Here is a 17,563-nt window from a genome sequence, read left to right on the forward strand (position 1 = left end):
TGCGATTTTATTGCATAAATGATTCATCCTCTATATCGCAACTATGCTAACAGTCTATAAAAGCTGCGGCATATCGCTGCAGTTAAATTTCGTCTGGCTGTATATAAAGTGCGGAAAGATAATTCACTTTTCCGACATCAACATTTGATATAGCAGCAAAGACATAAAAAAATAAGTCAATTTCCAAATAAAATAGCATCCCGATATAAAATAATCTACAATAAAACTAGATATATATTTTTAACTAGAGAAGTAACGTACGGCGGCATTTTTCATCCAACGACCTCGACGGACAATATTTCGCTCGCTTTGCGAGCTGCTACAATGACATCAATTTAATTCCAACGACATGGCAGTTCTACCGTGTTCGGTTCCGCGCGTTCCTGCGGACGGACTCTCGTTTTAATACGCGAAGGGAGCTCATTGTGCCCGAGCAAGTCTCTCCCTCTTTCTTTCTCTCTCTTTCTGCACCGATTCTCGCCGTTCGTCCTCAGCGGCCACGACGTAAAGGAAGGATTCAAGGTCAGCGTGTTCTTCTGCACCGCTGCAACTCGCGCACTATGCCGGCACCTCGCATTATACGTGTCTTTCCGTGAGCACACGTCTCGAGGGCCCTGTCTCTTATTACGCATATTATTGTAGTGCCCTCTTTCAGAGAGCATTGTTGACTGAGAATCTCAATGTTTTAACTATTTCCTGTCCTATATACACGCGCACGTTCGTACGAAAGCTTCTCAGATCAAGTGATTCTTGAAATAGTTACTAAGGAAGTTTCCAAAGCTGCATCTGTTTGAATATTTAAGAACGATTTGTGAGAACGATACGAGGCCGATCCTTGTAAGTCCAAGGTAAATTCGCACATGAGAACACTCATATTATGATGTCAGAAAAAAGTGAGAGAATCGCGAGAAAATATACACACGTGAGTGATCCCCACGAGAAACTTACGTTCACGCAAACGTCCTCTCGATGAAACGAATCGTTCTTGATTTAAAATCAAATTTTAGAGGCAAGTCAGCAAGTTGTGCGGACGAATAGCGCGAGAGACGCGATTTTCAATTACGTGGCAGCGACATGAATTGCGAAGATACTCGAGCAGTTGTAAGGGGCAAAGTTATTTGCCAATTCGGCGATATAGTATCGCGCTAGTAATACTACTAGTGTGCAGTGCGGTGACACATCGCGTCGACGTTTTATCGCTGAGAAACGTGATATGGACGACGACGAATATTTCGTGCGCGAAATCGCAAGAGCTTCTATGCCACGCAAATAAATATTTATATCATTGCGGTACATTCGTTCGTGAGATCGTATCGTTTCGTTTCCTCCCTTACTTTTGGGCCTTTCCACGGAGATGCGCAATTAACAAATGCATTTCCTGCGTAGATTTTGTATAGTCTACATAAAAAAATATCCAGGCTGTCTCGAGTGAATTTATATTTATCTTGTATTTATATTTATTCTCACGCACACAAAAATTTACAATTTAAGAATGGACAAAAAGTTTCTATGAATATTTAAAACCTTGTCGATTTCTATAAGATTTTGAGAGAAAAATTCATATATCAATTAATTAAATGATAATACCTCGATAAACTTTATCTTGATAAGCTATATGAATTAAGAAATAAAACTATTTTCGAGACATCAGCAAATCACGAGATTATGTTCTAATTCACTTATTTCACCATTAAGGTTTAAAATTAAAAACGCTATTATTAGAATTCTATTATTAATTCTGGCTAGCAAAATATTACGTCGTAGGAAAAAAATTTACTTCTCCACGCTTACAACTTTTTATATAGATATCTTCCTTCGAAACGCGTTTTTTGTCGAGTTTAAACCTCAATTCAGTGTATCCGCGCTGAATAATTTTAGGAGGCGAGAGAAATGCAGAGAACATTCGTGTGCAACCAGGTAGAGCGTTTTTGTCCCGCTACGTCGGACAAATTTCGCATACATTCGCGTGCACACTCGCGACTGCACGGCGCGGCGCGGCGGCGGCTCGCGTGAGAGAGCGAGAAGCTCCGTACACGCGAAACTTTTCTATCGATCGGCGGCCGTCCGGTCCGGCTCGGCTTGGCTTGGCTTGGGCTCTCTGCGAGGGACGCGGGGGGGAGCTTCACGTTGTCCTCGCGTGTCGATACCGATACCGCGCCCTCGCCCTCGGCGTCGCCGAGCGACGCTCCGTCGTAGCCGGTGCGCCGATAACGCGCTTATCGCCGCGCCGAGATACGCGGCGCCCCTCTCGGCTCGCGTAAGAATCGGGCCCCGCTCGAATAAAGACGGCGACACAGAGGTGTCGGGGCACCGCTGCACCGTCCGTCGACGCGGACGACGCGTGCTACCAGTCGCGATGACATAAATCTCGCGGCGCTTTCCAGCTTCGGGTTACCTCGGATCGTGAGGTTGACGAACGTCGGCGATAAGCTCGATTCTTCGCAGTAGAAGACTTCCCACTCGTTTCTTACGATCGTTAAAGTGATCTGAACAAAGCGCAATTTTACGTACCGCGAATGGTATATGTGAACGAGGCGTTCCATTGTTTCGCGATTGCGATTTTGTTCTAGTGAGTTTCAATCCTTCCTTATACGAGAATTGAATCGGTTGATTCTTTTCCATTCTCAATCATTGATTTTTGTTATTAAATTATGGTTTTTTTTTTCCGAAATTTACTGACGTTCGATTTGAAATCTCTTATAAACTTAAATTAATGTTTGGCACAATCATGCGATGAAACAGGAGATTTGTATTATATATCGAAGAGAATTTAAATATATTACTTAAAATTTAATTCGTAAAATATATTTTAAGAATATCACACGATACTTCTTTAAACATTACGGATTATAAATATAATTTTTAAATCTATGTGATGCGATTTTTTATCATCTATACGATTGATCATCGAACAAATATAAAAAATTATAAATAAATTTTACAACCAAACGAATTTATTCTTTAAAGCATTTATTATACAATACAGTCGCTTCGTCGACAAAAGCTCACGTAGTCGGAGCGAATAATTTTCAGATGCATCCTCACGTCCAAACGAGAGACGGATTAGATCGCACATCGCTCCGATCGTTCTCCCCGCAAAACACAGCAACGTTATTTTTATTTTTAATCACCGCGCGGCTGCAGGCGTTCCGTAATTACGGAATACTTAGCGATTCGTGGGTAGTAGAAGGCGGCTCTTTTTCGAGAGAGAACCATCGCGGCGGCGGCGGTGCTCGATGCCGGTCACGTAGGCCTCGTAGTTCCGAGGGTGCCCCGAGTACGCCGCGGAATACTAGAATACTATAGCAGCGAGAATGCACGGTGCATACCCGCAACGCGAGTGGATAACAGCGCGAGCGACGAATACGACGACGAGGTGCAGCGACGGGCTCGGAATTTTCGGTTTCTCTATTACAATGTTCCCCACGTTGCTCGGCGTGCACGCTTTCGCCTAACAACGTAAATTAACACTGACGTATTGTATTGTCCGTCAACTGTATTATTTATTTGTACGTTTATTGCAGTGAATCCGCGCCTAACGATACAGGTAGCGGAATCCTAAAAGATCGAGCGACGAAAGTAATCTTTTCTTAGCACGTTGATGTTGATCATATCACGACACATCTTCGTGAAATATCGCGATATCTAAAACCGCGATAAACGTGAAATATGATGAACGCCAGGGTACCACGAGATTGCGGCTTTAAACTCTCCGCATATGCGGAGGAGAAATATCCGATGAAATGCGCGCGGCGCATCGGGAACGGTGGGTTTGCATTTTCTTCGCGAGATAGGTCGGCCTCGAAGGAACGTAAATCTCTCGACGAGTGCCGAAGACACTGTTATTCCGTATGCATATTAACGCGCGCGTGAATCTAATAAAAAGCGACACGTAACACCGAAGAAGATACGTTAAGGAAGAAAGCGTTACATCAGGCTGCGCGTATGTAAATTCCCCGTGTATAAGCGAGTCGAACGACTTCGAACGGTTATCCCAATAACAGCGAACGCGTTTCGTCTCGGAGAAATGGTCCTTGATCTTGCGGCTGGACCCACGTAAAATTTTCGCTGCCGAATCTCGCCCGTGTCTCGGACGATCGAGCCCGAGATCGCCTTCGCTTTTGCTCGAAACCGAGCTACTTGGACGTTTTCGCTTCACTTCGACGAACCATTACCTCGCCCACGTCGCGAACACAATCGCCTAAAGTCCTCCGATCGGGTAAAACCGGTTTTGGATCGCGACCAGTGCTGTAACTACCTACCATGCGGCCGGATTTCACGATCGGAGAGAAGCTCGCGCGCGCCTTTTACGAGATCCGCGCGAGCGGAAAGAAGAGGCCGCGACGATATTCCCCGACGAATTAAACTGCTCCGGGACGTGACGCGAATCGCCGATCGGCCTTTCGCACGTCTTTTTCGCGATTGGACGCAGAATAATTCGTAAATCTTCATCGGGTCGCAATCTTTTCTCCACGCGCCTCGGAACTATTTGTACAACGTTTGTTTACGCGAAGGAAATCTAAACTATTTTGATTTAAATTTACTTTCACGTATATGACTGAAAATATTATTAGCTAAAAAAATAGTGTTATAAATTTTAAGATGCTAAATAATATGATTGAAAATTAATCATCGCATCACGAATATTTCTATTAATATATTTTAAAAATTAATAAAAATAGAAGAAATATATGTAATTATACTTGTAACCTCGACAAGATTATTTTTTACATAACGATGAGTAATTAAATGACAATCAAGTTGAAAATTCAGTGTATTAATTCATGTGACTTTCGTTACTCGACGAGGTACTGTACTCGTTTCTGCGTATCACCATCCGTTTTACATGCATTGTCCCGAAGCCAGCGGAAAGCTTTCTTGAAGTGCGCGGGCGCGCGATGGAGAATTTTTTATTCAATAGCCGCTCGCTCGTCGATGAGGCTCCGATATGCCACAGCGAATGCACACGTCGCTGGTGTCATGAGATATACGAGAAGCGGAGCGCATAGGGTTAACGACATTCCAGGTCGTCGGGAAAGAGAGAGCTGGCGTCGTGTAGCGCGCTGTTAACCCCTAACCGCCGTAGCACTCGGTCATGCACCCCCGATGCCCTGTACGCTATTGCAACCCTCGGCCTCGGCGGAAGTGCCGGTGGCGGTGGCACCGGCGCGATCGATCGCGCGCGCGTTTCTTCGTGTCTCCGACGTAAAAATTAGTATTCCGCTCTCGGCGTCGCGGCGGACAGCAGCGGGCGCTGCGCGAAAACGGGAAGGGCGAAGGGGATGGAGGGTGGAAGGCAGGACGCCGAGGAGGCGAACATTCCCAGGAACGTTCAGCCCCCCTCCCCCCCCTCGTCACGATTCCGCTCGTCTAACCCCCGTCGAACCCCCTACGTCTACTTATCCGCGCCTCTCCGTTCTCTCTCGCTCTTTTTTCTCTTTCTTTCTCTTTCTCTCTCTCTCTCTCTCTCTCTCTCTCTTCCTTTCTTTCTCGCTTTCTTTCTCCTTCTCGCGGTTTTCTCGCTTTGAGAGTGTTTTACGGAAACGGCACGGCACGCTGTTCGGGGTAACACTCCTGAATATCGAGAACCGGACCGGGTGCCCCCCCTCGGCTATACGTGAGTCGCATTCGTGTCTGAGACCGCGAATGCGGACCGAATGCCGATTCGCTGCCGCCCCCTCTTACCCCTTTCCCGGGCTCTTTGGCTCGCTATTCGTTTTAATTGCCGGAATCTATCTCGCCCTTCGCACTCGGGATGCCCCCAAATCGCTCCTTTATCGCGGACTCAGCCGGATCCGTTCGACACCCAGCGCTATTCTTCTCACCCTTTACGCCTTAACGAAGATACATTCTTCGCCGGGTCTATTGATTTGTTAACGGCTTCTTTATTAAGTCGTAAATATAAAGGCAAATTAATTTTTGTCCCTTTATTCAAGCCGTAATAAATTAAATTCAAAATATAATATTTTTGAAATCCAATATCGATGTGTTTCTAAATATTTTTATGTCAGACTCTGTATGTACTTTTCGTTAAGAATCGTTAACAAAAATTAATGGCTTGCCGAGGTAAAGGCGAGAAATAAATCGAAAACGGCAAGCAGACTGCGCGAAATATTATGCAAAAATGTAGAATGTTGAACAAAAATAATTTGCCTCCTGTGAGGTTTGAACTCACGACCCCTGGTTTACGAGACCAGTGCTCTGCCACTGAGCTAAAGAGGCTGACGTTTTTCACTCTTAGTCGGCAGTTGATACACCACGGATACTCGTGCTGTTTCGAATTTCGCCTAAATCGAGTCTAAGATTAATGCGTATGCATTATACATGTTAATTGTGCTCTATAAATGTTGATAATCGCGATATAAGAGCATTTCGATTTAATTCTGTTGTACCTTAACATTCTATTCTTCCTTTTCTATGTCGCGTCGCGCTTAGACGAGTTGTATCGCACATTTTTAAAGGGCGATCCGGCTGCAGCGACGATGAACTTCATGTGGACCTCCAAAAATAATTCGACCCACAAATCACGCGTGACGCAAAGCAGATGTCAGTTTGCCACTTCCCGTTTCGCGCGGGCCGTACACAATGAGCCACGCTTTCGGGTTCCTCGCGGGGTAGAAGGGGGCAAGGAGAGAGAGACACGTGCGAACTCCCTTTCCCTACTTTGACCGAAGAGGACAGATGTCGGGGGCCGTCTTAAAGATTTCGAAGGGGGCGACCCTTTTCGGGGACCGGCGAGGCTCTTTGAGACGCAATAAAAGAGACTCAACGGAACGCGTAAGACCATTGTACTATTTAAGCAGATGTTATTCAATGAATGCGCAATGTATAATATGAATCGAGGACAAAGGACGCGATTTTTCTAGGGTGCCTGAGAATTTTTGCATCTTCACCTCGTACGTTACCGCCACTGATAAAGAAGATATCTTATCAATCCTTCTCTTTTACGGGCATGCGTCCGAAAGCTGTTTTCTGTTGGCATCGATAAATACTTTATTTATATTTCTCTCGGCATGGCTAATTAACGAAATATATTTTCGAATCGTAGGCGTGTGTCGATTTAATGTAACAAGTTATTGTATTATTTATCGAAGATTTCATTACCGAGGTATACCGTAATTAATAATTTCTAGTGTTTTAATCAAGAGTATAAAATATCCAAAAGGGAAAATTGAATTTGTAAAATTATAAATTTAATTTCATAAAGCTTATAAAATATTTTCAGATTTTTAGTATTCATGTTTTAAATGTGTTTTTAAATGCTAAAAAATTCAAAGAAAATTTGATAAACAATTTTTCTGGTTTCAATCTCCACAGAAATATTTTAATAATTTTTATTATTATTGCTTCCTCAGAGAGGAAGCTTTGTTTTGAAACTTGTGTTCAGAAATATTTTTCAAATTCAAGGAAAAAGAATTATTTTTATTTCTCTTCGACATAAATCAGATCACATGAAACGACAATAAGTAATCTGCAATAAATATTATCATAAAATAGCACTTTTTTTATTTCGATAGATAAATCTTTCAGATAGATTGAGTTATCGTCTCATATCGATCAATTTCATTTCATCATATGACCATATATATGTATAAAATCATCATACTGACTATAAACATATATATGTATAAAATATATGGTGACAATATATTAATATAAATATTAAGCGTGCTTTGTGTCGGCAATAGATCCTTCGCGAATCTGTCGGACGTGCGCGGCGCAATATTCTCATTGCTTGAAAATTCAGGGAATCCAATTAAAAGACCGGATGCCCCTTTAACCGCAACGAAACGTGTATTGTCTCGTCCGCACTCGTACGACACGCGGAACGTAGCAACGCGTATCTGTGTCTGAAAATGCGCGTGCCTGAAAGTTACCGTTTTGACTCATCATTTTATTTACGTTTTATTGCAATCGCTCGCCATGACATCATGTACACAGGTGTTAAACCTTTGGAGAGATTTGTGATAGCACAATATATTAATCCAAAGATAAAAAACAATTGAGAGATATCGCGTTACGTAGATAAAGAAAGATGCGAAGAGAGAGAGAGAGAGAGTTTGTACAACTCGCTATCAGTTCTCAAGCGTATTCGAAAAATCTTTTATTTAAACCATTTAAAAGATCCCCTTCTTCAACAAGTAATGTTCTAACGCGTGGAAAATGTAGAAACTCAATAAAATGGATGTTAAAATATTAAAGGACTGAAGAGAGGCACCGGACGCATCGATTGGCTCATAAAGAATCACGTGTCGAGCGTCACTCGCCCGAATACGCGATTCCTTTTGTCCTGGACGAGCCGACTACAAAGAACATTCATTTCGCAAAGCGCGGGACGCGACGTCGCGTATCTTTCGAGGAGTTTCCCGTTGGACGAAGCGGAGTAGCGCGCGCGAAGCAACGGCCCAATGCGCTGGTCGCGGCTGCCGCCGCTGCCACCGCCGCCACCGACGCGACGCGGCGAGCGGCGACGGGGCGGCGGCGAGACGAAGCCAACCTCCGCTCCGTACCCTTGAACCTAACAGACGCTCGCGACGTTGCCGCCTCGTGCAAGTATGCCGCGGCGTGAAGTGAGGCGCGAAGGCGCGGAGGAACACGATGTTCGCTCGGTCGGTCGGTCGGTCGCCGGCTACGTTCGGTTGCGCTCGGCTATGCCCGGTGCGTGCTTTCTTCGCAAGAATTCCGAGTGGCCGTGCCACTCGCTCCCCCCTTCAACCCCTCCCCTCCCCCTCCTCCACCGCCGTCTCCTCTTTCGTCGTCGTCGTCGTCGGCGGTCGGCTGGCGCAACGCCGAACGAGCTGACGTCACGCGCGTCAGCGTTACGCGTAGCGTTACGTAAAAAACATGCGGCTGGCTGGCTGACTGGTTGGCTGGCTGACTGGCGAACTCAACTCGGTGAAGCGTGTCGCCGCGTTGCGTTGCGTAGCGTTGCGTAGCGTCGCGCGGCGACGCGCACGCGTTCGCATGAGCGGCCACGTCGGAGCTCGAAGCCGGCAGCAAGCGCGCGCTCCTGCTTCGCCTTCGCCGGCGATTATGTCAGCCTTTTAATAACGGAGAGCGCGCGAGACGCTCGGTTATATATTCGCCTACTGTCGCTCCGACGTTTCTGCTCCAATCTTGAAATTCCGTTCTCCGAGATAAAAAAGAGTCTCCCGTATCGTCCCGATATACCCGCGCATCTCGTAATTCATTCCGCGTAAAAGCATTAAATGTACCGTCAGATCTCCAAGGTTGACTCGCTCCGGCACGTAGATCACGTACGACGTTATCGCGACGATCGGATGGCCGCGATTAGCGGTAAACGCGAGACGCGGATGCGCGCTTCACGCGGCGTTAAGCTCCAATCCCTTTCTTCAACCGTCTTTGTTTAGCGTCGCGTTCAGCGCTCCGCGTATAATATACACGCGCATATGCGGCCCCGCTTCTTTCGTGCCGTCCGCCTCTCTTAACTGCGCAGCGCGAAGAAAAAAAAGCCGCGTGCAACGTAACACGCGACTTGAGAATCGGATAGCCATATTTAGACCGCTAAATGCGCCGTGCGAACGGCCATCTCCACGACGCGGCCGAGGAGGCGCGATATTTTTCCTTTTTCTCTCTCTCTATTTTTTCCTCTTTACTCCGATGTTGCGCGCGCGACTCCGTGACGTCAGCCGCCGCGCCGCGCCGGTCGGTTTTGTCGGCGGACGTGGATTCTCTTCGGCGTCGGAGAGAAAGCATAGACAAACATAACCTACATAGAACGGTCCCTCGAGCGCGGCAGGGTCAATGTACGACGGAACCGGAAATTCGTCGTCTGCCACGAGTGTTCCCATTTCTCCCTCTTTTTCCTCTCTTTCTCTCTTTTTTTCCCACTGTTTTTCTTCCGTTTTCGTTCGACCACGTTTTTAAAACCACGCGGGCCAGGGTTATCCGTCTTACGTCCATCAATGTAGAAACTTTAATCTCGGTTTAACTTACTCTTTAATCTTTTCCTAATTCTTACAGCTAGAAAATAGGTGAGATAGATTAATTTTAACTTTGGTCTAACTTACTTTTGATCTTTTTCCCAGTTTCAAAAATTAGAAAAAGATAAAAAGTAAATTAAACCGAGATATTTTAAAGTTAATCTACATTGATAGACATACAGGCCTTATCGGGCCGTGAAACCGGGCTAACAGGACGCGCTCGAACGCGGAGTCGTGTCGAACGACGTTGGATATTGTCGGATTACATACGGGGGTTTTTTTGCGATAACGTTCCTCAGGTACAAGAAGAGAAGAGAGAATACTCGTTCCGAGCGATCGAGCCTACATTCGCGTCTCCCCCCCACCTCCCGCGAGCAATTAATGTAAAATAATTGCGTCTCGATATCCCTTTTTTTTCCTCGCAGACGCGCGGGAAGCGTGACAAAGATGCGAGATCGGGAAAATCGAGTCTAGATCCGGCGTGGATGTGAGTTAAGTGTACCGGCGGCAAACTGGGGCAAATGACAAACCGGTTCCGAATATAAATAGAGTAACGATCCTTTTGCGAGCGTCGCTGAAAGAATCCCCCGCGCGAGCGTCTGAAATCTGCAACGAAGGCTTCTCTTGAATTCGCGCCAAGGTTGCGACGAACGATTTTTTTCGAACGGGACCCGCTCTCCGGCCGCCGCCTGACCCCCCCGTTTTCGACGTACTCGCAGGAATTAAACGGAGTCAATAAAAATTCTGACGCGCGGCTTCGAGAATCCGAAACGTGTCTCCCAAACGTGAGACGTGTTTAGGTTCGTTCCTCAGCGCGGCTACGTGAAACGAAAGATTAAACAAGATCGGCAAGCGAGCGACGCGGACGTTTCTCCTTTTCTCGACCGCCTCTCGTCGTCGTCTCTCGCGACCGCGTGATTTACCCGCTCGCGGCCCGAAACCGCAGAAATCCGAGAAAAAGGGAATTGCACAAAGGGGCACCGGAGGCATCCTCCGCGTGCCCGGCGTGCTCCTTTATCCGCCGCGCGCTCGCGTCCGTGTCTCCCGTTCGCACGCCCGTGTGCCATTTACGAGGCAAACCGGTTTACGCTTTTTACGAGCCTCGCGCGCGGCTCCGCGAAGAATGTTGATTTTTGCGATATATACCGCTTGGGAACCTAACCTACATCATTATCCGGATGAGAGCTGACTGCGCTCCGAACGCGCCGTGGCGCAAAGTTGCACGAAACTGTCTCCTCTTTAGCGCTGACACGGGCGAACGAGCCTCGCGGAATATTCGAGGGGAAGGATCGCGCAAACGGAAATCACCCGACGGTCTAATTTTAAACCGCGCCTACATTGTTGCGTTAACTTTGTCGCCGTCTCGATTTTAAATAGGCGAGCGATGAATATTCATCGTGCATGCGAATCGATAAAAACAACTATAAAAATATCACCACTCCGGAACTGTATTTCGTAACAACACTCACGTTAGCCCGTGAAAACGATATGCAAATCGAAAGAAATCGATATATGGAATTCGTCGTTACGAAATTGAAATCGAGTTCTGCTGATCACGCGGGGATTTAATTTTCAGACGTATAAGGTCGGGACCTCAATTTCGGAGGAAATATCCATATCGAATTTAATCTTTTAATTCTTATCCGACCTTCGACTTCGCCGACACCCATCTCAATTAAATTAAATCATTTAAAGCATCGGCTCGATACTTTTGCGTTACCGGCGATACTCGTAGCGAATAAGAATGAGGCTTCGAAGCATCGACAAAATTTATCGCGATCATTTAGGCTAATTTAATCGCACGGAGGTTTGCGTCGGGAGCGATTTTACATCATTAAACCGGCGGGGTTTCTGAAAAACAATTCAATTTAATTTGAGGACTTGACGAAGGTTAATTCGTTCACGTCTCGTCTGGGAACGATCCCACGAGACGCGGCCGCGTCTCGAGCGGTTTTTCGTGAAGGCGCGCGAAAGACGCTCCCGCTCGCCTCCAGCTTTTTAACAGTGGCGTCACGAATGAGAGATGATAATGAGACGCACAGTGCTGTAGGTTAGTGAGAACAATAGCCGGTGCTTAATGAGCCGGGACGTATGCGGCTCGCGTGCTCGTGGTAGTAAAAATATATTTTCGGCGCCGCGTTTCCGTGCCTCGAATGACGAGCGCGGGAATCGCCGAATTCGTCCTCGACCATGGAGGCAAACTCATCGCTTCTCCGCCGCGCTCCTCCGCGGAATTTCAATTCTGTCGCGCGTCCCGATTCGCGTCGTTTCTCGCACGTGTCGCGTTGACAGCGGATCCTCGTTGTCCGCCGATTTCGCGAACGTCAGTAATCGCCGACACCTCTTACGAATGATCAATCTACATTGCAGCGATACATCGAGGATCTGAAACGAATCATTTTATTCAGTCAGTAATTCTCACGTTCTACGAATATGACGAAATGTCGATACTTTGCCTCAATTGTCACGGAGATTAATAAGTACGTGCGTATATTTCGCGATTGCGGAAAAGATTTCGCTCGCGCGAGAAACGTCGGGAGATCGGTGAACGCGATGATCGGCTTCCAGCAAACGGTACGCGGTGTGCATCCTACCGCAGCGGGGGCATTATCGGCGGCGAGTCACGAACGGGTCTCGGGTGCGCGCCGATCGGGAACCGGTTGGACGAAACTTTCGAAAATTCCAGAATGACGTAGTCCTGCTCTCGGCGGGTGTGCGAGCACAGCGGGCGAAGACGCACGGCCGTGCTTCTCTCATTCTTTATTTACAGTTACTTACGTAACGAGACGCGCGCGAGGCCCCTCTATCTCTCTCCTCTCTCTCTTTTTCTTTCTTTTTCTTTCTGTCTCTCGATCCGTTCGAGGTCGATTCGGCTCGATCGTCGGATTCGTGCATATGGAAAACGTGCGTGTATGAAAATAGTCGCGAAAACGAAGCGCGTCGCATGCGCGTCGCACGTGCACCGCAAGCGGAAACGTTGCTCACTTACCTCGTTTCTTGAGCCGTTGCTCTACCTAGGACACTGACAAGAAATCACTGGCGGGTAACAACGCGCCGGTGAACCGCACCGGGCAAAGACCGGGGCTTATTATAAGTCACGACGAGAAAATAACTCGCGGCCGTGATAACTCTCTCGCGCTGTACGAGCGAGCGGACACAATCCGCTCCGACAGTCGGCGGAAAAAGTCGTTTGCGCTACTATATCGCCAGAGAAATAAATACAGGATGAAACGGTCGATTGAATTACCAGAATTACGCCTCGACGATACCGGCAGACGGCTATCAAACGCGGATATTTGCTGGTATAAAACCCCGATCGTTTCTATAAAAAAATTTTTTATTACTCAACCGACAGCAAATTCTGCGATCGTCATCTCCTGTTTCTCGTGATATACCTATTACAAAGTATAATCGCTCGAATCCTTCATAAACACATGTGATCGTTTATCTCGATACATAATCCAGGATAATAATTCATTTCCGCGAAACACGCGCGTGTCTTCACGTAAAAGCGTATGCAAAATTTTAATAAATATAAAGATCGCATTCCCGATAAGAAAGTTAAATGTACTCACGTGCGCCGCGTTAAATGATCAATGGCGATGGAACTCGGTAATTCATGGAGAACACCTGGATCTGGGAGATCTTTCACGACTGCTTGATCACAGCTCTCTGAAAATTATAAGAATTTATCATTAAAACGTGACTTTCTTTAAAATCGTAGAATAAATTTTGAATGATCCTTGATGAGAGAACTCTTGATAAGAATTTTTTATCAATTCATACTTTTATTTAAACCTGTTACGTTTTACAATTTTACCACTCTTAGAAACAAGTGATGAAAATATTTATTAATTTAAAAATACTATATATATTATAACAGTTATTTGTGTGTTTTAACACGTTACACGTATAGCATTATTAGATTTCATTTTTTTTTTACCTTGAACAAAACTCTTCTCCGTCTCGTCTTCGGTAAGGTGAGAATCGCGCTCAAGTCCGTCCGTTAGCTGCCCGGATACTCTCCAGTCATGTATTTCCTTCCGTAAAATGTAAATCGGATCATTGTTGCCCGCGCTGGCGACGCTGGCCTCGTCGAACAAGCGAACCTTGTGTCCCACGTCGTCGCGCACCATTTTATCTTCCCTCCGCGAAAGAAGCCGCCGTTCGCGGAGACCTCGCGACTTCGTCGCGCAACTTTTTACGGCGTCCCCGTCCTTCGAAGACCGCGTCTTTTGCGGCAACGTTCCCGCGGACACGGGCTTTTTTCCGTCGAGCACGGACTTCGCGCGTCGCTCGGAAGAAACGTTTCTCGAGGACGCGTCGACGGCAGCGATTCTTCCACGATTGCGATATTTAGCTCCCTGAGAAATTACAATGACGAAATGTAGAAATAGCGATAAATCGATGTACAATTGCATTGGAATGATAACAAACGACTAAAATAATTAATACCGTGGAAAATCATTTCATTATATTTTATTTAAGAATATTATTATCAGACTAAGATCTAGTCCACACAGATTTGAAATGATAATTTCTTTAATTGATTATATATATTACATCGTGTTATTTTATTTTATTTATTGAGTAAATTTCGAGACAAAACTTTAAATATAGAATACTAGACAGTTAAACACCAATGTATGTATGTACGTTGTTATAAGAAAAAGCGATCGATTGCGACAAGTTACGAAAAAGAGGACTTGCAAAGATCATTCTCCGGCGATGAAATACTGTTGTATGTACCTGCCGCCATGATGTCAAAATCAAATATAGCAACAAAATATCTCCTTACATATTTCACGCAGTGCATATTAAAATTAAAAAATCCATGTTACATTATATTACGTTACACCTTTATTTCTCCATACGTTGAATAGAAATTAACTTCAAATCGGCGTGAATCGCCATAACTTACAATCATGGCAGCGACGCAGTCAGCAACGGGGGACGTGTAAGGACGTGTTAGCAACGGGGGTTATAAATCTACGTGGCGGCATCGCGCCGCGAATTAGCGCGCTAAACAATCGCGCGATACGTCATCCCCCCCGCTTCCCCCGACATTCGAAAAAAGACGAAAAGCTGTAGTTTTTGATTATTCGCGTGGAATTCCGAGAAAATCGCGCGATGGGCAGACTGACGACGACGGTGACGGCTTAACGTGTGAGCGAGTCTGTCTGAAGTTTGTCGCAGGCGCGCGCGACTTGGAACGCACGTACGTGCAGCGCGTTTCAGGTTCGTCGAGCTCGCGGGAAACCCTCGGCCCTCGGCCGTCAGCTGTCCCGGGCTCGCGCTACCGTAACGGAGACGAGACGTTAAGGAGATGGTCGTGCGGAACGGACGAACTACGGGAACTCAGCTGAACTTGAACGGCGGAACCCCGACTCGATTTTCCACCGTGAACCTCGGATTCGAAATAAAGATCGTCGAGAGGGATCGAGCCGATGGCGTAAAATCCTAAAATCCGCCTCTCGATCCACCTTTATGTCTTTGCAATTCGTGTCGAAATTCAGCAAAGTTGTTCTACTCGTCACCCTTCCATATATATCTGCTTATATATAATTTATACAATTATTAATTTATGTAATCTATAATTCATAACAGACCTATTTATAGTATCTATAATCGACGCTACGTTTGCCGTGTAATACGAAAAACGCAAGAGTCCGAATCGAATGTGAAATACGCGAGCGTAAGAAAATAAATAAAAACGCAACGTATTCCTTGCATTCTTCGATCGACTTGTGGATCGTTCAAGGCGGGCTCTAGAGAAAGAAAGAGGGAAACAGATGATCGACTACCTTGGAAAATGATCTCCGTCGAGAAAACAGCATTTCTTTCTTTACACAAGCAAAACTGCTTCCCTCGTAATAATATACGGCGCAACAATGACGCGTCGTCTGACGTCTTGTCGTCCCGAAAACAATATGGCGCGTACGATAGGCGAGCATCAACGCGGGCACTTTTCGCGCCTCGATCCGACGTCGATAGGGCGGCGCATCTGCCGTTCGTTCCCTGCCGCGCGGGGACGTTTATCGATTTCTTGAAGAAACAGCGATCGCGCTTAATCCGCCCGGCCGGCCGTTTGACTTTCACCGCGCGCGTTCGGTTTCCGCCCAAAAATTTCTCTCCGCGGACTCACCTTTTAAATGCAGCTGCGGCTCGGCAAGCAGCTGGGTCCGAAACTCGCGCGCGACCGAGCTTCCCGTAGTTCCCGTATATCGTTTTCGCGTATTTCTCTCTCTCTCTCTCTCTCTCTCTCTCTCTCTCTCGCTCTTTTGAATAACAGATCCAATCGATAAGACGCTCAAAGGTGATAGAACAGCGTTTCCGGTACCTGCGTTATAAAAGATCCCGAATTCGAGAGCGATATACGTACGAATAACGTTGAGGGAATCGCACTAATTTAGCGGACGATCGTTCCGACGAGTAACGACGGTTTAAAATTTCATTGAAACGATGCGTTGCCAACCGCAAGAATTGAAACCATCTTTGAATGAAAACCGTGAGAAACCAATAAATGCATAAGAAAAACCAAGATCGAAGTTGTTTTTATTTTGCCTAATAAAATACAGCGAAGATGTATGAAAATGAAGATAAAAAGCAGCTTAGGTGACAGTAGAGAGTATATGGAAATAAATAAAGCTATTTTCAAATTTATTTTCGTTTTTGTTATATTTCAGCGTTCCTAAAACACCTTACGTCGTAACTGTATACATATATCGTACGCACGTGCTTGTTTCTAACCTCAAAATCGCCCGTCATAGTCCGATGCGATATTTACAGGAATAAGCGAACGGTGATAAAAGCTTTGCGCAAATATTGAGCTCTGACAATGGCGATGCAAGTTCCGACTGACGTGGATGCCGATCAAATTAAATCTGTATGTATTTCCCGCACTTGAACGATATTTTTTTGCTACGCCGTAAAGCGGTACACGGAATGTTGCGCGAGCTATTTTTATGGGAACTGCTACACACGTACGATATATAACTCTAACACTATTTGTCTTACAGTTTCGAGACTTCTTAACGTCGTACAATAAACTCTCCGAAATTTGCTTCGTCGACTGCATAACCGACTTCACGACGCGAGAAGTTAGGGCCAAGGAGGAGAAATGCGCCCTTAACTGCATGGAAAAGTACCTGAAAATGAATCAGAGAGTGTCTCAACGTTTCCAGGAGTTTCAAATAACTGCCAATGAAAATGTTTTGGCAGCTAAAAGGCAAGGCCAGGCAAATTAGGTTCGTCAGTAAAACTGTGTAGATAAACATCTTATCATGAGCCTCTATTCGAATCTTCGTATCATAAGATTACAATAAACATTTCTTGAATACCTCTCTACATGACGGTCTATTCATTCAGTGTCTAATGGATATATTTGTTCGAGATTTAAAAACGTTTTATTTTGAAATTAAAAAACATTGATTGTACAATAAATTATGTACTGTAATGTATTGTAATATAAAATGTTGAACATGTAAATTATGGGAGCGACGGAGTTAATGTGTATGTTATATGAGTAAATAATGACTTGTTCTATCTTTTTAATATGAACATGAAAGTTAATTTGACTCTCTGAATCACATTAGCCTTAGATCCTTAATACTAACATT

General features: G+C 45.6%; 2 protein-coding genes and 1 non-coding gene across 3 annotated transcripts in view; 1 reads left to right on the forward strand and 2 right to left on the reverse strand.

Moving 5' to 3' along the window:
- The window catches only part of LOC139819054 (uncharacterized), a 63,031-nt gene extending 48,775 nt beyond the window's left edge, over nucleotides 1-14,256 (reverse strand). Inside the window, exons 1-2 of the mRNA XM_071788197.1 lie at nucleotides 13,888-14,256; nucleotides 13,520-13,616 (exon numbers count right to left, since the gene is read on the reverse strand). Coding sequence (XP_071644298.1) covers nucleotides 13,520-13,616; nucleotides 13,888-14,080 — 290 coding nt within the window. The 5' untranslated portion in view covers nucleotides 14,081-14,256. The remainder of the gene's footprint in view (nucleotides 1-13,519; nucleotides 13,617-13,887) is intronic.
- Nucleotides 6,151-6,222, reverse strand: Trnat-cgu (transfer RNA threonine (anticodon CGU)). The gene has a single exon. It is a non-coding gene; the product is annotated as a tRNA-Thr (tRNA).
- A 2,390-nt stretch (nucleotides 14,257-16,646) lies between the features above and the next one.
- Nucleotides 16,647-17,504, forward strand: Tim9a (translocase of inner membrane 9). Its single transcript, XM_071788214.1, has 2 exons — nucleotides 16,647-16,830; nucleotides 16,964-17,504. The coding sequence occupies exons 1-2, from the start codon at nucleotides 16,783-16,785 to the stop codon at nucleotides 17,189-17,191; spliced, it is 276 nt and encodes a 91-aa protein (XP_071644315.1). The 5' UTR covers nucleotides 16,647-16,782; the 3' UTR covers nucleotides 17,192-17,504.
- The last annotated feature ends 59 nt before the right edge of the window (nucleotides 17,505-17,563 follow it).

This window comes from Temnothorax longispinosus, chromosome 9, assembly GCF_030848805.1.
Source record: "Temnothorax longispinosus isolate EJ_2023e chromosome 9, Tlon_JGU_v1, whole genome shotgun sequence".
Lineage (NCBI taxonomy): Eukaryota > Metazoa > Arthropoda > Insecta > Hymenoptera > Formicidae > Temnothorax > Temnothorax longispinosus.

Excerpts from the sequence above, each read along its gene's own strand:
- Tim9a (XM_071788214.1), top strand. The coding sequence starts at position 16,783 with ATGGCGATGCAAGTTCCGACTGACGTGGATGCCGATCAAATTAAATCT. Across the intron at positions 16,831-16,963 it reads ATGCCGATCAAATTAAATCT|TTTCGAGACTTCTTAACGTC; the intron begins GTATGTATTTCC and ends TTTGTCTTACAG.